The sequence below is a fragment of the Citrus sinensis genome, chromosome 4, assembly GCF_022201045.2.
Source record: "Citrus sinensis cultivar Valencia sweet orange chromosome 4, DVS_A1.0, whole genome shotgun sequence".
Taxonomy (NCBI): Eukaryota; Viridiplantae; Streptophyta; class Magnoliopsida; order Sapindales; family Rutaceae; genus Citrus; species Citrus sinensis.
The window spans coordinates 810,454-833,318 of NC_068559.1; the positions used below are offsets into that span (position 1 = coordinate 810,454).

At 33.7% G+C, this 22,865-nt stretch overlaps 4 protein-coding genes across 4 annotated transcripts; 1 reads left to right on the forward strand and 3 right to left on the reverse strand.

The window, feature by feature from the left end:
* Positions 1–1,906: 1,906 nt before the first annotated feature.
* On the reverse strand, positions 1,907–2,620 carry LOC107178012 (uncharacterized). Its single transcript, XM_015532636.2, has one exon. It carries the CDS (start codon positions 2,618–2,620, stop codon positions 1,907–1,909), a length of 714 nt encoding a protein of 237 aa, XP_015388122.1.
* Positions 2,621–6,625: 4,005 nt separating this feature from the next.
* Positions 6,626–9,911, reverse strand: LOC102619333 (signal peptidase complex subunit 2). The gene is made up of 5 exons (XM_006486304.3): positions 9,714–9,911; positions 9,467–9,618; positions 8,917–8,998; positions 6,975–7,117; positions 6,626–6,869 (listed from the first exon to the last, which is right to left on the reverse strand). Exons 1-5 carry the CDS (start codon positions 9,828–9,830, stop codon positions 6,773–6,775), a joined length of 591 nt encoding a protein of 196 aa, XP_006486367.1. The 5' UTR covers positions 9,831–9,911; the 3' UTR covers positions 6,626–6,772.
* A 293-nt stretch (positions 9,912–10,204) lies between these two features.
* LOC102619033 (peroxisomal nicotinamide adenine dinucleotide carrier) lies at positions 10,205–14,250 on the reverse strand. The gene is made up of 11 exons (XM_006486303.4): positions 13,854–14,250; positions 13,688–13,765; positions 13,384–13,458; positions 12,272–12,402; positions 11,943–11,997; positions 11,721–11,831; positions 11,555–11,623; positions 11,382–11,489; positions 11,166–11,234; positions 10,917–10,971; positions 10,205–10,725 (listed from the first exon to the last, which is right to left on the reverse strand). The coding sequence occupies exons 1-11, from the start codon at positions 13,932–13,934 to the stop codon at positions 10,541–10,543; spliced, it is 1,017 nt and encodes a 338-aa protein (XP_006486366.1). The 5' UTR covers positions 13,935–14,250; the 3' UTR covers positions 10,205–10,540.
* A 5,925-nt stretch (positions 14,251–20,175) lies between these two features.
* LOC127901720 (uncharacterized) lies at positions 20,176–20,803 on the forward strand. The gene has a single exon (XM_052439098.1). It carries the CDS (start codon positions 20,247–20,249, stop codon positions 20,706–20,708), a length of 462 nt encoding a protein of 153 aa, XP_052295058.1. The 5' UTR covers positions 20,176–20,246; the 3' UTR covers positions 20,709–20,803.
* The last annotated feature ends 2,062 nt before the right edge of the window (positions 20,804–22,865 follow it).

The window sequence follows — 22,865 nt, forward strand, 5'->3', positions numbered from 1 at the left end:
CTTTTGGTGAAAACCATCACCTATATCCCAAGAATATACATGTTGTATCATTAAGAATCAATAATAAAATTATGTGGGAACGTACCTAAATCCATAATACTTAATTCTTTTCTCGAGTAGTGTGGTTGACCTTCCAGATCTACACGTTCTCTTAAAGAATTCTTTAAGTTTCTCACTACTCTCTCTGATGATGGTGGGATGTCAATAGAGAATAGAATATACGTGTGACCTGGAGACCATAATCATTTATATAGACAATTTTTTCCTGTTGTCATTAGGTACTCCTAATTCTGTCTATCATAAAATTTATACCATTGGGTCGTTATACATTAAAGGCCTACACTCTATTAGATACATTAAAGCTCATAATACCGAAAACTTTAATAAATCACCTTTAATTCAGTTTAACCCTATATGACAATTCACAACACATAATTATTCACTGTAGGCCCAACATTGGATTAATGATCCAATAATATTGGATTAAAAATCCAATAGATCAAACCCATTATCAATGAAAGATCTTTTATTTCTAATTATTGTTCTGAGTGAAGAACAGACACCTAAATTCATATATGCAAAATGAAATTGTATTATTAATTAATGTTAGGCATTTTCATTTAAATAATTTCTATTTTTGTTGGATTCTTTAAAATGCAATCTCATGCAAATTTTTTGGTGTTGATAATCAATATTGTCATGACTTAACTCTTAAACTTTATGGAAAAGGAAGAGTTTGTCATTTATGTAGTAAAAGGATTAGTCTTTACTGAATTTTCTTGCTTTTTTTTTCCTTGTTTAGGGATTATGTTGTTAAGGGTGTTTATGGAATTAAAATAAATATATTAAATTTTTTAGTTATTTGATAGGTTGAGGTAAGGAAAGGGTTTCAATGAGAATTTTAGAGGGATGTTAATAACTCCACTCTAAAATGATAGGCTATTATCATTTTTCTAATCATTTGATATATTATAACTGTGAGAGTAGTGAAGTGATAATTTATATATTTCCTTGAATTTGAGCGTTTCATCTATTGCGAGTACAATAAGCTAACTGGACCATTCCTTTGCGATATAGATGTATAACATTAACTATACGCAACAAAAAGTTTTTGAGGGATAATGAAAAAGTTAACGAAATGTGTGGATCTGCTGTAAAAATAAATGAATAAATAAATCTTTGCTAATCTAAGCTCTCACCTTTTAAAAATTCGCTAATCTAAGCTCTCACCTTTTAAAAATTATGTATCATAGGTACATGATCACCTATAAATGATTAAGATTTGTTCTCTATAAACAACTATTTATTTATTTATATTTTGCTAGTGTAAAAAGTTAGATTATGAGAGAGACAGAGAACCGAACTCTATATATATCTATAATAAGTAACTCATAAGGAAATATCTGAAAGTACTAGTATTTGAACAACAAACAAGACACTAACAAAAATAAAAATGAGATTACTGTTTATATAATATAATAACACTATTGACACCACAGTAATATTGCTCATACCACAATGCCGTCGTCTCTAACTTAATATATCATATTTCTGGTTAAATATCATTTTTCATTGTTTACTACTTTGTAATCTTAATCAACATTAAATTATTGTCAATCAAATGTTACATATGTTTATACGCACTGAAAGACAGACCTTCGATCAACCATGGTGCTTATTCTAACCTTATTAAATTCATTCTATTATGTTACATATGTTTATACGCAATGAAAGACAGACCTTCGATCAACCATAGTGCTTATTCTAACCTTATTAAATACATTCTATTGAAGCGTAACGTAAAATGCCCCTTCTCTTCTAATGATGCATTTCTTTTGTCTTCTCGCATGAAAAATCCTATGGAAGGTCTCCTTTGTTTTTTTTTTTTTAAATGAAAATATAGCTTTCATTGATTGAAACTGGGAAATAAGGACACAATTTGCGGAGGGAATGATCCATCCCAAAAAACTGAGTTTTCAAACTCTAAAGCTTTCTTGGCTAAATCATGGGCTGTGACATTACATTCTCTTGGTGTATATTGAATTGAAAACTGATTCGAACTCTGGATGCTTTCTTGGATGTCTGCAATTATCCAGGAGGTTTCTGTTATGCTGACTTTCTTGCTCAATGTTAAGTCTACCACTTCTTGTGAGTCTGTTTCTATGATCATTAGGGAGAACTCTGCCCTCTGAGCACTCTTAATACCCAGGATTACAGCTTCAGCTTCCATGTGAGTACTACTGAGCTGAAAACAAGATTTTTGGACTGCAGCTGCCACTACCTCTCCCTTAGAATTTCTAATAATCACACCCAACCCAGCCATTTGGTCTTTAACATTCATTGCTGCATCCACGTTAATTTTAAACCAGCCACTGGGGGGAGGGTTCCAGACTTGCTTTCTATTCCTTTGCTGCTTTTCCAGAATTTTTGAAAATGGCTTTTTAATTCTTTTAAATGAATCCATATTTGCCTCAGCTCTAGCAATTGATAACTGTGAATCTTCTCTCTTATTCTCAAAGATGAAAAGATTCTGTGAGTACCAAATGGTCCAGCACAGAACAACTATCAATTCCAGCTCTTTTTTACCATTTTTCCTCTGAATTTCTACCAGCACTGCCATCAAATCTTGCTGAACCAACTTCTCGATTTCCTCTGCACAACCAGCATTCCTCTACACTTTTTTGGCTACTTTGCAATCCAATAATGCATGAATCACATCCTCATTTTTTACTCCACATCTTCGACAAATAGGGCTCCCCACAATCTTCCTTCTCCAAAGATTAGAAGTTGTTGGCAAGAGATTCTTCACTGCTCTCCACATGAAAATCTTAATTTTTTCTGGTAATTCAGCAGCCCAAATAACATTCCATTGGCTTAATAAGCTGTCTGAGTTACACGGGCTGTCTGGGCACTTCAGCTTCAAAGAGATCTGGTATCCACTTTTGACAGAATATTGCCCATATTTATCATAGTGCCACAAGTACTGGTCAGAGTTTGGAGTCTTTGGGAGCTGAATTCGAACGATCATGGTTGCATCTTCTTTCATAAAGTGCTGGTATATCATTTCCTTCTTCCAGTTCTGATTCTCATCAATCAAGTCAGCAACTACTGCATGGATATCCAATGTTGGAGGAGAGAATGGTTTAAAGGCTTCCGGTCTTGGTAACCAATTGCTCTTGTAAATGCACACTTGGTTTCCAGAGCCAATTTTCCACCTTAAACCTTTTTGCATAATCTGCCGACCCCATAAAATGCTTCTCCAGACAAAAGATGGTCTTGATCCTAATTTTGCTTCCATGAAGCTGGATTGTTTGAAGTACTTTGCCTTTAGCACTCTTGCCACTAAAGATTCAGGATGCTGAATAATCCTCTACCCTTGTTTCGCAATCAAAGCTTTGTTGAAACTTGAAAAATCTCGGAAGCCCATTCCTCCTCCTATCTTTGCTTGACAAAACTTCTCCCATTTAGCCCAATGAATGCCTTTGCGATCTGATGAAGAGCCCCACCAAAACCTCGCTATTGCCTTTTGAATGTCTTCGCAAATGCTTGTCGGGAGCTTGAACACACTCATTGCATATGCCGGAACCGCTTGAGCCACTGCCTTGATGAGCACTTCTCGACCCCCACTTGAAAAGAGTTTATTCTGCCAACTTGATAACTTGTTCCAAATCCACAATTTTATCTCATTGAAGAAGCTTATTTTTCTTCTCCCCACCATAGATGGTAACCCAAGGTATTTGTTATGTTTGGACACGACATTGAGCTGAAAAATCCCCTTAATGATCTCAATTTGGCTATTATGTACATTGTTGCTAAAGAGCATGCTTGACTTCTCATAGTTAAAAATCTGCCCTGAAGCTGCTAGCCTTCGTAACAACGACCAAGTATGTTTTTTTTGCTCTGATTCAGGGTGACCATAGACGCATGTGCATCTCCAAGAGCTCCCATTTTCATTGTGAATAACAGCATCTATATGGTGCTTACTGTACGACTTTACTTCCAAGCTGACATCCAAAGTCCATAACAACGCAAGACCACCTCCCAATCCACATCTATCTACTACAAAGCAGTTCTCGAACTTCAACATTCTCCTTTTGACTCCCATTTGCTTAGCCATCATTTTTGTTTCGCTAAGAAATAAAATCTGAGGTCTAAGCTCTTGGAGAAGTTTCTGAGCTTCTCGGAACGTTCGGGACTTCCCCAAACCCTGAACGTTCCAGCTTATAATCTTCATATCTGTTGGCGGTGCTGAATTTCAGCCACCACCAATTGAGTTGCTTGCTTTACTTCATCCCCTGCTTCTGTCCCCGTTCCTTTTGCCTGCTCTTTCCCCTTATCAGTTTTCTTTTGCGAGTAATGTCTTCGTTGAATAGATTCATTCTTGTGTGGGCTGCCCCCCTTGTTCTTCTTAGTTTTTGGGCTCTCCATGTTTAGTTCACTGGCTGGTCTTTTTGCCCTTATTGTCTTTTCTTGCACCTCTTTTTCATTATCCACTTCTCGGGCTTGTAGCTTCCATTTACGAATCTTGTGCTTTAAGCTTACTTTCCTCCCTCTTTCTGCCTTCTCAGTTCTAAACTCTCCCTGGTTTGTTTGTTTTTGGGCTAAATTTTTTATTTCATCTGAGCCCAACTTCTTTACTTTTGCACTTCTTTTTTTGTCGTCTTCTCATACTTCTGTTCCCTCTATCATTTCCCCCCTTTTCAAACACAGCCTCGGTTTCCCGCTTTTTGTTTCCTTCATTTTCTTTTTCTTCCTTACTGCTCGCCTTCCTAGGAGGTGTGACCTCATTAGCTAATTTCGACTGCTTTGTACAACTACTCTCTGGACGTTTTGGGTTAAGCACCCTTAGCATTAAATGAGTATCAACTACCATCTCATCAGTCTCGGAGTTTCCAACTCGAATCACCTCTTCGCCCGACTGATGGCGGGTTGCAATTGTTTCTGGGTTTGGGGGGTTTGTGTTATGCTTCCCTACTGTTGATTCTGTTTGGTTTTCCTTCCTTGCTGTTTGTTCAGCTTCATTTCCATTACTCATGTTGTTTTCTAACTTCCATCGATTCCTTTCTTTATCTTGTTTCTTCTTCTCCGCTATTGTGGCTGCTTTCAGATGGGGGTCATACTCCAGTTTATCTTGGGGCTGGTTTTTGTATTTGATGCACTCTCTAAATTGATGACCAATAATTCCACAACAATAACAAAAGTCCGGTAACCTTTCGTACACCACCAGCATATGTACCTCAACTCCCAATCTGTCACGATCCCCTCTGTTCTCCATTTCTCCTTCCGTCTCCTCTTCATCTCTATTGCTCTCTTTCTCATCATTCTCTTCATTCAGGACTATCATTTTCTTCAGAGGCTTTGTGATATCCACCTTTATCCTTAATCGAGCAATGTTCCCCACGCATTCCCCTGCCTCACCCGTTGTTACTTCCTCCACTGTGCCTATTACCTCACCTAGCTCCACAAGGGTCTCCTTTTCCATACACATTATGGGTACATTGAAGATTTGTACCCAGAATGAAGCATGTGTAAATGCTTGTTGTGTGATGTCCCCTATTCCACTTGGTTCCTTGAGTACTATGAGTGCTCTGTTGAATTGCCATGGGCCTCCCGCCATAATTCTTTTTTTGTCCTCTTCAGCGCTTAAACATGAACATATTATCCCCTAGACTTTCTATCTTCACCTCTCTCATCGTTCTCCACACTTGCTGCATAGTTGTTTTTAATCATTCAGCGTTGACTCCCCTGTTTAGGACCACCTTGCCAATCAAACATCCTGCTATGATCTTTTCTCCTTTCGTTTTCATCTTGCTTTTGAATATTACTCTCCCTTCTGCTTCTTCTATCAGTCTGATGGCTCTGCATTTCTTTATTAACTCCTCTGTGTCCATTTTAAAGTGATGTGAATTTACGGTGGTTAAGGTTGGTTGCAAAGGTTTAATGGAGATTAAAGATTTTGAGGAGAAAATGGAGTTAATGAACTGAGATGGACATTGGGAATACAATAACTAAAACCACCCACCTGGGAGCGACTCAGTGAGTCATAAAGACCCCACTACTCACTCTTATTCCTTTCGTTTTCAGAGAAAACAGGAGAGAGACTTTTTTTCTGAAGGTCTCCTTTAATACGCAATGAAAGACCGACAATGACGCTGTCTTGTGATTGTAAATGAGGATCAGGCTACGGTGCAACAGTGGCACCGTGCCACAGTTGCACCTAGCCGTTGGATGCAGTTGGATTGGTGGGATCCACTGACATCCAACTGCATCCAACGACTAGGTGCAACTGTGGCACGGTGCCACTGTTGCACCTAAGGGGAATCCTGTAAATGAAGCCAATCCCTTTTTTTATTGGAAAAATGCAAGTTACTTGATGCGACAGTGATAAGAGTTTGATAGTGAGAGATTGGACTGAGAAGCTACAAGTGGGGCACAACCAAAAAATTGAGTCTCTAATTGACTCTCCCTTTGATTTTCAAATGAATTGCGTAAACTTTTAAGCAAACTTTCTTCAGAGTTAAGAGCCATCATATATATATATATATATATATAAATACCATATATGAAATACCCACCAAGATTCAAGGATATAAAAATAATAATAATAATAATAATAAAACAAATATAAGTTAATGAAAATTCCATTCATTGGTTTGGTTCCAAAATTTTCTAATAAGAGAATCCTGATTATGAATAACATCCATACCAAATCATAATGTTACTGGATATCTCTAACCGATAACCTATGACAGGAGATCTTAAGTTTTATAGATCACTTTTTCTTCTTCGGTTCTATGGCATATTCATCAAGGAGTGCGAGAACATCTTTCCAGAATAAGCCCTCCACCAGAACTCCATCTTTGGCGAACCTGCAAAATATATAAAAGAGCATGAATTTACAGTTCCATATAGCAGTGAGAATCCATAATATAGAAAATCCATGAAGTGTGTATGTGAGTTAGAGAGTGAGAGACCACTGGGTGACGCTTTTAGTAAACTCTACTGGTTGCCCAGCAGAAATTGATTTTGGATCCGCACTCGCTACTGTCAGCGTGTAGAGATCAGAAAATCTTGGCAATTTAGAAGAAACCACCAAACCAGTGCTAGTGAACGAGCCCTGGCCAAAAAATTTACCCCTTAGATGGTGAATGGAAATAATGCAGTAAAAAATTACATATGCCAAATGTCTTTCAAATATCAGAGCATTGTCCATGTGAATAATACGAAAGATTTTTACTTCCATTGCCAGAAAAAGAGAGAGGGGGAAGGGCCCACAAAACCAATCTGAGCACATAAGAAAACACGCTGGGGTTTATAACTTAAAAGTTCACTAATAAGTTATAGTTCCCACTAGAATGAAATGAACTTGAATACCATCAACTCATCAAGCCAATCCAAAGCGACTCGAGAACTAAATGAATTCTCACAACGTGGCAGCTGAAGTAGAAGTGAAAAACATCCAAAACAAATTCCAGGGCATTCATAAACTGGGATGCCAATTGAAAACTAAATCAAAAGTATATATTAATTCCACTCAAAAGATGCACTTGAGGAGCCGAGGTTAATTAATTATGAAGCAAGACATAGCACAGTACGTAAAACCTGAACTTTGTGCAACACACTAACACAATTAGCATGGACAAGCAGAATTCCAAAGATACAAACAAGACTAGCAGGGCCTAACACAGCTAACCTAAGATGAATAAAGATCAAGAAAATGAAATAGGAAAAGCCCAAGTCACGTAGATGTTGGAGGCGCACTCTTTCCATCTTTTTAGGGGCGGGTCTAAAGAGCTCCACCAAATAAGCAGCAATCTGAATGACACCTGTGGGCCTTCTGAAATAAGTCCCTATTCTCAAATGGTATCCTCAATTGCCTTTCAAAGACAGCAAAACGGCACTATCTGTCTTGTTCCTACGCTTATCCTAAAACCATACGGAGGATCGCTCCCAAAACTTGGTGTAACCTTCATAAACCAAATCTAAACCAACTAAAGTAGAGTCATTATCTAACAAGGGATCCTTACAATATTAACGTAAGGGCCAGACTAAAAGACAGAAAAAAACACAAATTCCCACGTCAAAATACACTGCATTGGAGTGTGTGTTTTTCTTGTCTTTTAGTTTATCCCTTACTTTATCTGTTATTGGAAAATTACTCGCTAAAGTAAAGATTATATTAGAGAAATGCTGCAGTGAGACTTCGATTTACACATACAACACCAATCAAGAATTACATAAACATCAACTAGCCAAGTCATCCACTATTAGGCAACATACCTATGGCCCACTACCATCCTAACAAAATAATTTAATCAAATTAACATGCATGACTCCTAGACAACTTCTGCAGAATGTTTGACATGTCATCCATATTTGACATCACAAGTAAAGTTACAAAGCAATTCAATTTTTGTTTCCCCTAAAAAGTATGTACAACTGTAATAATTCCTACACAACACATTCCATTATATATACACACACTAGTAAAGTTGATTATTGAAGTCTAATATTACGTTCTCAAAATACACAGGATTATATCAATTTGCCTCCATATTAATTAAGGGAGTTACAGGGTTGTCACATTTGATTTTTTTATTTCGTTTTATTATGTAGCCATCAGTCAGTAGTGAATTAAGCATTAAGATAGACATCCAATTTAAGACCTCTATGCAATGCAAATATGCAGTACCAGTAGGTTTAGCAGGATCTTTAAGAGAAATTCAAAATAAGCTTTATGAATACATTGACATTTTAGTACCATCACATGAGTCATGTCCAAAGATTTAACTCAAAACTTCATCTCATTGCACAATATAGGCACTGCAACACTATATGAATCCAAAAGTATAAACATGTTATCTAACAAAGTATCTACCATAAAACAAGATATTACATTTGAAATGAGGAACTTACCTCAGGAGGATAGGTAAACAAGATTGCGTTCTTTTCCTTAGTGTGTATGATTAGCTGCAATATCCCATTGAAAACTATATACTTGCCAGAGTCAAGGATCAAACTCACTTGCAAATAAAATCATTAGATAAATAGAAAAATAGAAAAAAATCAATTCCTGCAAAATATAAATCCATTTCCATTTGGTTGCAAAGATAACAACTAAATAAAAAACGGTATAAAGCTAAATACAGATAATGTGCGCTACATCGCTTAATTCTCCGGTAAAAGGAACACTCCAGCTAATCAAATAACCACATTACGGATTAAAATGCCTAGAAGTTTGTTTAATCAAGTGTCAAATTGTGAAATTTCAGTATGTCTAGTTCCAATAACAAAAATAAATTTATAAAATCCCATAATATCTCCAATACCTAAAAAATCTCAAATCTCAAATCACAAAGCAGACCGATAATCTCTTCCATTTCCACCATTGACTTATCAACCAAACAGAATCCAACAAGAATTCGCTAAATTTAACGACATAAAACAACAAAAATAAAAAGGATATAATGCGATGCAACCTATCAAAAAGTCGCGATTCTCAGGGAACTTCTTTTTGTAAAATTGAGCAACCAAAGCAATAGCAATAATAATCGTTCCAAGCAACAACCTCACATTGCTCATTCTCACATCTTCAACGTACCCGCGACTCGTAACAATCTACATCACCAAAAAAAAAAAAAATCACAATCAATAAAAATAATCAATTAATTGATTGATTTAACTAATGGATCTAGGGTTTGATTATTTAGTACCTCAGAGACAGACTCGTCGAGGATGTGTTTGATGGAGTGGTGATCCAATAGATTGGCCTTCTTAGGGTTTTTGTTCGCCATCTCTGTTGATGTTGATGATGATTTTTTCTCTTGCATGTTTTAAACGGTTTCAGTGAATACCAGAGCTGTGGTCTGTTGATAGTCGTCAGCTTAAGCCGAAGTATTCTATAAAATGGATGGTACGTTGTGGAAAGGATGGGCGTTTTATGCATTTCCACGACGTCGTTTTAATTAGTAATGCCGTACATTCCAGTAACTCAGTAAGCTATTTACGGTAATTGCCAAAGGCATAATCGACACGTCCCATTGCCTTGGTCAACGTACTTGGCTTAGGTTGACTGAAATGAAACATCCAATTGCAAAAAAAAAAAAAAAAAAAATGAAAATCATCGCAAATTAATCAAGTTTAGTCAAATACATGCATACAAATCAAAGAAGCGAATGTTAAATCTTGGAGAAGGCAGATCAAATATGTCGAATTTAAATCGTGTTTCTAGAATGACATCATACAATTTTTTTGAGCATTTCCAATGGTACACATCCGAGAAACCCTGAATGGGCAATGAATCATCTTGTTTCCACAATCAATTAGTAGTACATAATGAAACACTTACCCAAAAAGAATGGGGTATTAATTGTCAGACTGATCATTCCTAGGCTAAATTGCTAATCCATTCATGTATATCCCTCTTATATCAAGGTACAAAGTTATTGATGCTAACAATCCATTTAATCAACAATTTAACGAGCAACATTGGGCTAAATAGCTTCGAAGAAGGGAAGGGGGCAGCAAGATGAAGCCACTGTCATGGAGGCTTTGACTTCGGTTTATTCTGGGCAAGCAAGAACCGAGCACCCTTGACAAGCTCTTCCTTAATCATAAACAATACTGCAGCTGCAAGGACACTTTGCACGATTTTTGTGCCCATGCCTTGGTAAAAGCCATAGAATCCTTCATATCGGATCATCTTCAGGATGGCATCCAATGTGCCTATATTAACAAGAAGAAAATAAACCATCAAAATACAAAATGGAAACTCAGAAAGTAAGAAATGCAAAGAGGAATGAGATTAGATTTCTTAAGAATATCATGTGGGTCATGCAAGAACGTAAGCAATGTAAGGTTCCAGACAATCCTGGCATAATTGATCACATGAGAAGTTTCATCATAAAAACCCAAACCTTTATAGTGGTGCCTTTTATCTCCAGTTGTAACTTGTTTAGCTTGAAGTCTCGCCTACGAAGACAGGAGAAATAGGAAGGAACAGGAGTTAAAAAAACTTATGTCCCTTACTCATATATACATGGTCTGGAACCAACTCAGCAGAAAAACATGGAAATCTTTACGGAGAGGAAATTAATTGTCAGCACTCCGAACTACGTTACTTCATAAAATAAGATTACACCTTCTACACACTTATTTTCATATACCTTTACAACAAGAAGTGGATATGTTACAATGGTAGCTCCAAGTTTTGCCAGAGCTCCTAGAAGAAATATCTAGCAAAATCAAGCAATTTACTCAGCTTATATAATCATTCAAAATAACTTTAAAGGGGTAGAAAACAATATGGGAGCACCTAATACAGAGTTAAGAATGCTGGGATTAAAGAAAGGTGGTGATAGAAAACAGAACCAAAAGGTTACCTCTAAAGCAGTTACTCCACTGTTATCCTTCTTCCTCAAGGCACGTCTTTCCTTTATCTTTTTTAACATGGTTTCATACAACATAAATTGTATTGAAGGATTGCTGACCTGTGGGCAATAGTAAGAAGTCAGTGATGCATCGTTGGCACATGCGGAAGCAAGTTGTTACGTACCATTATCAATGTAGGGAATACACCTCTCCAAAAGCCCCATAGTCCAGCTTCATCATAGACTTCTTGAATCTGTAAATATTCCGCATCGTATACATATCGGATGAATTCTTTCAGAGGATTGCATAAACAACGTAAAGAATTATGAAATGAACTTGATTGTACCCACCGCATGGCTAGTAGCAAAAGGAGGAGGCTCAACTGTGGCATGACTACTTTTTTCTGAAGAAGTTAACTCTGAACGACAGGGCTTGGATTTCTTCAATGTTTTTGTATGAGTCTGCAGCGCAGGAAGCCAAGAATAGCTTGAAACACGAAACAAATACAAGTGATCTTATAGAGAGAAAGAGACAGGATGGGATGCTTATCTTTCAGTTTGTATGTAAATTACCTGCATGCGGGTAACAACTACCCAAATAGGGTTTGTCAACAACACATTCACACACCTATGAAAAGAAAGCATCAACCGTATTTAAGCATTAAAATGCATCAACATAAATAGGCAAAGAAACAAAAGATAGATGAAAGTCATAGCCAAAGAATGTGTTCTCACTTGATTTTCAATTTGATTACTAAAAAAACTGAATTATTTTTGAAATATGGTTTATCACATTCAAGTATTGTAAATGAGAAATGAGAACAGCCCACATGGCTCCAATTGTTTTATAAAGTTCAGAGATATATAGTGAACGAAATCCACTAGGAACTCCATAAAATTACCCAGCCAAGGCAGCCACAACAAGTGATGAAAGCATCCCAACCGATCCATCACCAATCCCTCTCTTTTTATGTTCAAGTGCGGCAACTTCAGCATTATTCCTGAATATTTGATAGAAATAATAGTAAACACCCTGTATCATAGAAATGGCGAATTCATAAGAAATCATAGCTTCAATGTAAGTGATGCATCAAAACTGAGGAAACAAAAACCATTTCATCCAAACAAAAAGCTTTTAACCTATTCCTTAAGATTTACTACTGAAAAAAAGCATTGTTTTGAGACAAAAGTAATGGGAATCTAATGGCAACATGTAAAGCATTGCAACAAACTGAGACATTTCAATTTACAAATATCCCAGCTCCAGGGGCCCAGATCCAGGATAAGTAATGACTTAAGACTTGAGTAACCCAAAAACTTTAGCTTGTATATTTACCGGTCTTAAAATATTAATTTAATGTTTAAGCGAAATATCTGACTTACTTTCCATCTGAATTTCACATTGAACATGACTTAATAACCTTAAGTAAAATCAGCGGGGTAGTTGTGAATGTAAAATCTAAGTTAAACAGCTTAGAAAGCCACAACTATACTGAAAGCTGATAAATGCTACAGAAACTCAAATATGGTTATGGATATTTACCTAACCTTATAAGAAGTATAACAAACAAAAGCAATACAGATAATATATCAAACATTTAGATGCAACAGTGGCACATTCATCACCGCCATGGGACCACATACCCATTTGCATTGAAAATCACAATACATCTATCTAATCATGTCTGCTCTCTGCCATTACGCACGAGCAATTTGTTCAAATAATATTCATTTTCCTAAATTTATAACCCAACAAATATCTCAGCAACCATCTATCTTTTCTATCATCCAATTAAATCTAAATTAAGTCACACTCAAACAGTTCCAAACTTCCCACAGTTCATCTGCTCTTTCAAATTCTTGGAAACCAAATCAACAACTCAACATCCCATGTATTCTCAAACACACAAGTAGACAAAACTATGCCTTCAAAACAAAATTAGCGAGCAGACTTCACATGGTTCCAAAAAAATTAGCTCTCCGAGATAAAAAAAAAAAAAGGGGCCTCTCTCACCTGAGACGCAGCTGTACCGACAATAGACGGTGTTAAACCTCCATACAACCGTCCCCATCCTTCATGTTTTACAACCTGCACATAAACTAATCAAAGATCAACACAGCTTACATTTCTCCATCTTTCTAAACTCTAACTCCTACTCAGCTTCCAATAAGCTAATTTGTGGTCATTAATTTCAGCTTTTATTGAAACATATAACAAATTTTACTAGAACTTTTTTTCTTACCCCCAAATCTGAATACATTAATAAAATTAGGATTAAAAAAATTACGAGAAGAAATTTTTTTAAAATGAAAAGAACCTGACACATTTGTGCAACAGTTCCTAGCTTCCTCTTCTCTTTCTTAACATCACGCTCGGTCTGTTGACGAGCATTTACCTATACACAGATCCACCAAAAACTTACAAAAAATTAGTTCCAGAAATTATTAAACAAATGAAAAGTAGAGATCAGGAACTGATCGTACAGTTTGAAGGGGATAAGTGATGAGTTGAGCGATGATCCCGCCACCAGCACCAGCCAGTCCATTGATCAAAGCGTCCGACATAATATAGTCACCACAACTTTCCCGAGAAAATTTCCAACGGGTTATTTTCTCGGAAAATAAATTGCAAATCGATCTAAGTTTCTAAACAGAGAGAGAAATTTAATGTAATTGCGCGCATGCTTTTGGGCTTTTGGCATCCAGTATTCTCAGTCGCTGCGCTTTAAAAGTCACCATCCCGGTGTTTCGGTTGTTTCGTTCAAGAAATTGAAGTGACGTTGGTAGGTTGCTAATGCAGAGAGTGATATGACCGATTTACCCTTACTACAATATGTTGGCAATGCGCGTGTTTGCCCTCGTTGAATTGCTTTTCAGAGTTCAGTGACTCATCGGTTTGCGTATTAAATGATCCCCTCTGCTCTCATTCAAGGCATTTTTATTTTGTCATTATTTTATTGGCAACCAACTTGATATTTACTTGAAGTAGAAGAAGACACTCTAAATGAATCTTTTTTATTAGTCATAATTTTGTTTTCGAAAATTTTACTAGTTATAATTTTTTTGGACGTGTTATTTTTTTAATTTTTCATAAGAAATAGGAGGGTGGAAAAATTCAAATTAATTTTTTAAGCTTTTATCTTTTTAAAAATTTAAATTCAAAATAGCCAACTTAATAATTACTTGAAAATTTAATTGACCTTTCTCCAAATTTAAGTTCAGGTAATTAGTTAAAAAGCTAGTTGAAAAATCGTCCTTGAAGGTGTGAAGCAGTTATAAATTGTTTCTTGTTAAAATAATGGGCAAATAAGAGAAGGAAAACTACAAACACAGTAAACAACAAAATCATTTGCTCCGCTAAGAATGGCAATGGGCACCGACAGGCGATCAGCGGATTTGTCATTACAAAATTCAAACCGCACAAAATTTAAATTATTAAACTTATTCGCAACCTACAATAGTTTTTAATTTTTTTAAGAAAATCGACCCACTGCGTATTTTGACAATTACCCAACTCGTAATGATATCCAGTGAATTTTTTACGGGTTTATATATTTAAAATCACAAATATTCAATATATAAATTTACAATAATAATTTCAAATTCCACATAACATGCTCAATTTTAAATTTAACCAATGTATATGAAAAATTAAAATTTCAACATCAATCCAACACAAATTCTCAAATTTAAGTGTAAAATACACAAATCCATTAAAAAAATTTCACAAACTATTATTTTAAAATAACAATTACATTTCATATTATCATTTAACACAAGCTCCAAGAAAAAATCTTCATTTTATTCACCACCATTATCACACATCCAACTTGATGCCTACAATAATGATTAAAATTAATATTTTCCAAAGAATAATACTTTTCAAATATTAATCTGAACAAAAAATTTATAATAATGAAATAATTCATGCATTAAGTTAAAGAAAAATAGTTCATAAAAAATAATGATAAGTATATAATAATCCATGAATTAAGTTAAAAAAACTTAGGTGGCGTTTATTTTTTAACTTAATGACTTAAAGTGACTTAACTTAATTAATTAAGTTAATTAGAGGTGTTTGTTTTTATAACTTAATGAGGTTTTTTAGATAATTTTGACTTAATAAAATAAGCTAATTTTTTTTGGCTTTTTACTTAATGGAGAAATCTGAATTAAGTCAATTACTTGCTAATGTCAAAAATATCCATATTTAATAATTTATTTTTCATGTCTATCCCAAAACTCACCCATAGATATTTACCCCACATAAAAATATCCCTGTTTTTTCTTTCTTATATTATATACGATAAAATTTGAAATTTATGGTATTTTATATATTAAACTTCTAAAATAATTATGTATTCACTTGAATATAGTTTTACTTATAAATGTTAAAATATTGTGGTATTTAATATATTATTTATTTGACATTCAAATTTAATAAGGATACAAATGTAAAAGTACATATTTTCAATTTTTTAAGTTGAAAAAAAATAACTTAATACTTATTTTCCGAGATTCAAACGAAAAAACAAACATATTATTGAGATTTAGACATTCAGACCTATTCAGATTTCAGACAAAAAAACTAACGCCACCTTAGTTCCTTACCTCATCAACAATATATTCATCTTCGGAGAATTTGGTATTTCCTACTTTATTAGAAGATTCTGCATCTACACGTAACAAGTATATCAAGAAAAAATATAGATGATTATAAGCTTGTAATGTATTACAGATATTCTATTCTATTGAAGTAAAAATGCATTTTCATACCATTAAATTCAGCACACAATCAATTTTGAGCACATATTAAAGCCTCCAACGTCTTTGGATGAAGTCTACTACGATGTTATTTGTCTCTTTGTACAATTGCATTTTTTTCTTTATATATTTTTTAGATTTAAATGTTTTTTCAATTAAAATTATTAAAATAAACATTGCGGGTCTAGCGGATATCCATGTGGGTATCCGTCGGATATTAAGCTAATACCAAACTCACCCGCATCCAAGTGCGAGTTTCATTTTGTAATTCCAAACATGCCTGCATCCCGCAAAATTATCCACAGTGGACGGATTTTGGCGGACAGATTTGGACAGGTTTGCGGACACAATTGCTATCCTTATGCCCCACCAGTGTACCTTGAGACTTCAATGTGTTTTGCACCCATGATTACAACCAATTTCAAGTAATGGTTGGATAAAATTGGTGATTAATGGACAAAACTTTTCACCCATCCCCAAAAAAAAAAAAAGGTTATTTTGAGCTACAAACTTTGATTTAGTTCATTTGAAGTATATCTTTATCAATTAAGAGGTAAGTAGGTGCTTACCAACGACCATATCCCTTTTGAACTTACAAAAAAAAAAAACACCGTTTACAATATTGAATTTTGATCATTACACAAAGTATGGAACTTAAAAAATTAATAGTAGTAGTAGTAATAGTACTAATAATAATAATAATAAAATGTATTTGGGTTGGTGTCACCTGAGTGACCAATGTTTCAATAATTATCAAAAAGGTAATACATATATTAAAATAAACAGACAAGTGACAAATCGTTTAACTTTCACTATTAACTATCATGGCTTTGGTTGCCTTCTAGTAAAATGATATTTATGCTCTTGTAACTTTATTTAAATATAGTTTAATGTCACTTGGGTGACACTTATTTCGACAGTTCTAATATATATATATATATATATATATATATATATAGGCACACATATGACACTCGATTAAGTTTGTTGTTCTAATTAATAAATTTGAGTACTGAAAATTAAATTGTCACTTTTTTCCCATTAGTTGATTTATAATTTTATAGATAAATAAGTTTTAGGATTAGAAATGGAGGAGAAGAAGACAACCAAGAATTAAACAAGAAGAAGAAACACAGAAGACGAAGAAGAAAAAGAAGAGGGGAAAAGCAAAACTAAAAGTAAGAGAAAAGGGAGGGGAGAAATGGAGGAGTTTTCTTCTTCTTTCTTCTGTCTTCTTTACAAATCTATTTGAATAAAACTTCATATAAAAATTATAAATCAGCTACTATGGGTAAAATCATCAATTTAATTTTCAATAGCCAATTTTTTTTAATTTTAACCACAAACTTAACGAAGTATCACATATGTGCCTATTTTAAAAACATTTATCACATTTTTTATAAATGTCGAAATAAGTGTCACCCATGAGACATTAATCCTTTGTTTTTTATTATTTGTATCAATTGTTTTGATTTTGTCATTCCTTCATTATAGTTAACAGTGAAAGTTAACGATCGACACCAATGTGCGCCTATATTTTCAAACATGTATCACTTTATTAAAACATGTCACACAGGTGACTTTAACCCAGTGTATTTCTATGGTTTTAGTAGAATTCAAGACATATTTAATTATATAGATAAACAAAATGTCATTTCTTAAAAATTAGGAAAACTTAAAAGCACTACTTGAAAAAAGAAAAAAAAATAGTTTTAAAGAGTAAAACGTTTAACAGTATTTTTGTAGAGACAAAATATGAAACATTAGTGTTAGAATTAATTTATGTATCACTTTAGGTGATAAAATAAATATTTATGAGTGATAAAGTGTTATTATCAGGTGTTGTTAAGTTAGATTATGATGTAACTTACTTGAAAGCTGTAACTAATAATTAAAAAAATACTTTAATTTATTTATTTTTAAGTCACTAATTATAGTTTAATGGTTGATACAAATTACATCATAATGTACCTTAAAATGGTCCATTATTATCTAACGTCGTTGATGAATAAAACACTGAACATTGTAGACTCGTAGTCCAATAATGTCAAATAGAGTTAAACATTGACAAGCTGGCTTCACTACAAACGAACGAGTACACTTTTTTTTTGGAATGAGAGTACTCTCCTTTGAGAGAAAATGGAACCAAGTTTTTATTAATTAATGTTTCTTAATGAATAAGATTTTCCTTATTTTTGAAGCTTTATCCTATTCCCATTGATCAACGCTCTCTACAGCTGATCACCGGACTCGCAGCGACAACAACGAACATGGGGGAAAATACCAAAATGGACAAATTAAGCAACCGCAAAGAAACTGATTTTTTTATGAGTAGTAATATAATCACAAATTCTTGTATAAATTTATTTTGTACAAACTGATGTGGCATGATAAGATTGGTTGAATTAAATATCATTTGGGCAACATGATTTGTTTTTATTATTTTATATTTTCATTCAACCAATGAATTAATATCACGTCATTTTGTACAAAATAAATTTGTAAATTTATACAAGAGTTTGTGGCTGTATCATTACTCTTTTTTTAATAAATAGTATTTATTATTTGTTAATGCTACAGATAAATTTTAATATGAAAGCCGCAAAGTAGCTTAAATTTTTTTTTTAATGTTAAATACTTCTTTCCCTCTGCCTCCTTGTCGCATGTTGTTGATCACTACTTTTCCTTTGAAAAAAGGAGAAAAAAAAAAACAAAGAGAAAATATCCATAGTGCAGGCAGAAACATAACAATGGCCAAATTTTTGCCAGTGTTAGCCATCACCTTCACATTTTTGGCCATTTTTCATTGCCATGCTGACAAAATTAATGACACAAGAAAGGCAAGAATCAACGACTGCCAGCTGCAATATTCATTATCATTATAAGTTGCTCTGGATATTTCCAATTTTATTTTCATCGATTGATTAAGCTGTGATGTATGTGATCGATCACTTATCGTATATAGTATATACATTTATGATCCCAGCTAGCTACATTTATATATATAATATATAAATTAATTATAGGTGTCGCTACACTAACACATGAAAATGGAATCGTTTAGTTTTCTATATTTTAGGATTTAAATGATTATTTTTCTAAACTTTAGGGAGTAGGTGTTATTTTTCTTATGATTTAACTTTATAACAATCAATTATTATTGTATAAACATATAGTTAATAAAGTACACACATACTCATTAAACCGAGCAAGTTAGTTCAAACTGAAAAATCGATTGATTCATAATTTTTGAACCATTCAATTCTCACTGCATGAATCAAAAGTTCAAATCAAATTGGCATATCCCCTTCTTATAAGAGAAAGAAATTTATGAGTCCAATGAATTTCTCTTTTTTATTTTTATTTTTTCTAGATATACACACACATAAGTATATGTATATATGCATGCTGAGTTATATTAAAATTGTCCTTATGTAAATTACGATGTTGGTAATTTTTTAATTAAAATATTTATTAAATAAGAGGTGTTCAAAGTTTTGTTTTATGGTAAAATAGCCTCACCCGATATCAACTTATTTTTAATTTTTTCTAACATAGCATGGATTTACTTCTCTCAAATCCCTTTAAACACCGTAGTCCGTATATCAAATCCCTAGTTTTTCTTTTCCCCCAAAGTTTTTTATACAAATTAACGAGGCAAAGTTTAGGGGGAAAAAAAACCGGGAAATCCATTAATCTGATAAGACTTCCTCCTCTTATTAAATTCTTTATTAATCAACTTTCCATATTAACCCCAATTGCCACTTATTATTAATTACACTCCCTAATTAAAACTCTCTTTAACACAAAGCCGCACTTTCTCCCAACTTATCCTTCTTTTCCTCCTCGATCTCTTCTTCTTCTTCTTCTTATATGTTAATTATTCTTCCACATCCCAAAATACCATGAGCGCTCATCATGGCCAGGCAAGTTAATTTCGTTTAATTTCATTATTATTATTATTATTATTATTATTATTATTATTATTATTACTACTACCACTACTACATTTATTTATACCATCTTGTTGTTCAGGCAGGCACGAGAAAGGTTGTAACAAGTGATGAATGCAGTGACCAAGCGAAATACCGTTCAAGTAGAAACAAAAAGAAGATGAGAATGTCAAGTATGTCAAGTTCGCCAAACGACGTCGCCTTGAGCTGCACAATCTACCATGCAGAAAACATAGACTTGTACAGCAATGTGACAATTGAAGAGCGTAACTATTGTATTGTGTTCTGGGTGGAGCCAGGGAAAGAATGCTTCACCCACATTGAAAAAGGCCTTCTTGATCCTGTTTGGAAACAAAGTTTTCGTGTACCCATAGAGCGGCCTTCGGATTACAGGTTCTTGAACATTGAGGTAATTAGATTCAATTCGAGTGCAGCTCGTCCTGGAACTTCGAATGGGATTGCGGCAGTTGGCAGAGCCAAGATTCCGTTACCGGAAAAAATTTCGCTGAAGAAACAAGGCAGATTTGGGCTCGTTAAATTGGAAGGCGTGGAGGTCAAGGGTGAAGGCCATGTTTCACTTTCAATGGAGTTGAAGAATATTCATCCCTCAGTTTATGGTTAGTGCCTTAGTGCTGCTCTTTTGCACTTTCTTAGTTTCTTTTTCTTCTTTTACGGATGGTTTTGATTTTTGATAATAACAACTAAGCTTAGCCATGATTTTGCCATTTATCTTTAACCATTTAGTCCAATTCTTATCTAAACCATCCATAAGATAATATAACAGCGTATAATTAATCCTCATTTTTTTTTAATATAATGAGGAGAAAGTTTGGTTCGCTCTCTGTATACTCTTTACTCCCTCTTCTATTGGTTTGTCCACCGCCATGTTTCCATTAGTCCTTTATGCCACGTATGTATTGTTGCTGTGTCTCCCCCAATGGATTGTTGCCACGTTTCTTTTGGTGTTCATTTCTTTTCATTTTTCCTTGTATATAGTAGTGTTGCCTTGTTGTCTATTAGATTGTTCCACATTTGCAAATATACTGCTGACGCGTCGTGTCCATTAGTTCGTTGCCATGCATGTCGTGTCCTCTAATAAAAGAATAAAAATTTAAAATGATTTTTCATTAATTTTATTACCTTACTTAGAAAAAGTAAATATTGATTTTAATTTTGCCTACCTTTCTATCTTTTAAAAGAAATATGTATTCATCCATCCATCTATATATATATATATTTTTTCTACATATATTTACTCAACTTAGTGGAAAAGTATATAAACCAGAATACATATACATTTGTATGGGCGAATGACAGTCTTAATGGAATGTATGCTAAAGAGAGTTCTTATTTCAGATTACTAACTAATTACAAGTAAAGGATCCAGTGGATAGATCGATATTGTCAGGTGGTGTAATTTGGTTAGGTTACAAAATTGCGCTAGGTATTTCTTGTCAAGGAAAAAAAACGGAGGATGCCATATGACTAGTTTCTTCATAAATCTTAAATCATAGAGCTAGCAACATGCGTAGCTTCTTCATAAAATCTTAATCCATAGAGTTAGCGAAGTTGCTCACCGAATATTTCTACGGATCATTGAACTTGCCCTTATTGGCCCAAGCACTGATTAAATGTGGCTAAAGGGCAAAATCATCATTCCAACCAAATTGATGAGAAATGTATAGCTATTTTAACGTACTAATTTCCTTTTAATATGAATTTTTTTTAAATTAAGATAATCACCAAATTTTAACTTATTATTTTAATTCATTAATTCTCAAAAATTACAAATTACATTTGCTTAAAATTGAATTAGTTTTTTATTTTTTCTATGAACTTTATTTTTCTCTTAATTTTTACTATAACATCGCCATATTTATCTAATATTATTATTTAGAGTTCATACTATTGAGATTTGACCAAAAAAAATTCTAATAGATTCAAAATGGTATAGAAACTTTTATTTTCTATTTGCACATGATGGGTATTCGATACTTTCATTTTGTTTAGATTACAATAGGGTTGAATTTGTTATTTTTTAAAAATAATTTCATTTATTAAATGCAATTTTTACTTCATGTATCATGATAAATTTTGATAAGGGAAGGAGATGAGGGAGAGAGAGTAAGGTCAAATAAGTAATTGATCAAATTATATTTTTACAATAAAATTTTCAATTTAAAAAAGATGCAGTGAGAAATTTTGTGGGTTCAAATACCCCTATCCTTATCTCATCAGCCCATACTTTTCAACTCATACTGCATTTACTTGTCAGTAATCAAATGGGCTGAAATTAGAATGAGTTAGAATGTGAATCAGAATAAGTTGTCTACTTAAGCTACAAGAATTGGAATGGAAATGGGCTTGAATCCCATTGATCTGTTTATTTTATCTTGGAATCAGAATCAGAATAGGTTGAATTATTTCAAGTTACTAAAATGCCCTTAGTTAATTATAGTAATAACTATTATTATTAATAATTAATAATAATATATAAATTAATTGTAATGATTATATTAATAATTATTATCATAGTATTTAATTAATTATAAATTAGGACAAAATGAGCATTTTGAATTTTAAGGTAGGGTAAAATGGTCAATTCTGGGAATGAGAGATTCATTCCTAAGCCCCCCTTAGGAATAAGTCTCCCATTACTCATTCTCAAATTGTGGTGGGCCCCATGATTTCGATTTCGATTACTGACTCTATTTTGTAAAGTAAACATTATCAATGATTATGGATTCTGATTCCCTTATCCGGTAAGTAAATGCAACAT

Excerpts from the sequence above, each read along its gene's own strand:
- LOC107178012 (XM_015532636.2), bottom strand. The coding sequence starts at position 2,620 with ATGGCAGTGCTGGTAGAAATTCAGAGGAAAAATGGTAAAAAAGAGCTG.
- LOC102619333 (XM_006486304.3), bottom strand. The coding sequence starts at position 9,830 with ATGCAAGAGAAAAAATCATCATCAACATCAACAGAGATGGCGAACAAA. Across the intron at positions 9,619-9,713 it reads TCGACGAGTCTGTCTCTGAG|ATTGTTACGAGTCGCGGGTA; the intron begins GTACTAAATAAT and ends TTGGTGATGTAG. Across the intron at positions 6,870-6,974 it reads ACTAAAAGCGTCACCCAGTG|GTTCGCCAAAGATGGAGTTC; the intron begins GTCTCTCACTCT and ends TATATTTTGCAG.
- LOC102619033 (XM_006486303.4), bottom strand. The coding sequence starts at position 13,934 with ATGTCGGACGCTTTGATCAATGGACTGGCTGGTGCTGGTGGCGGGATC. Across the intron at positions 11,235-11,381 it reads GTGGAGTAACTGCTTTAGAG|ATATTTCTTCTAGGAGCTCT; the intron begins GTAACCTTTTGG and ends TGATTTTGCTAG. Across the intron at positions 10,726-10,916 it reads TAAAAGGCACCACTATAAAG|GCACATTGGATGCCATCCTG; the intron begins GTTTGGGTTTTT and ends TTGTTAATATAG.
- LOC127901720 (XM_052439098.1), top strand. The coding sequence starts at position 20,247 with ATGAGAATGTCAAGTATGTCAAGTTCGCCAAACGACGTCGCCTTGAGC.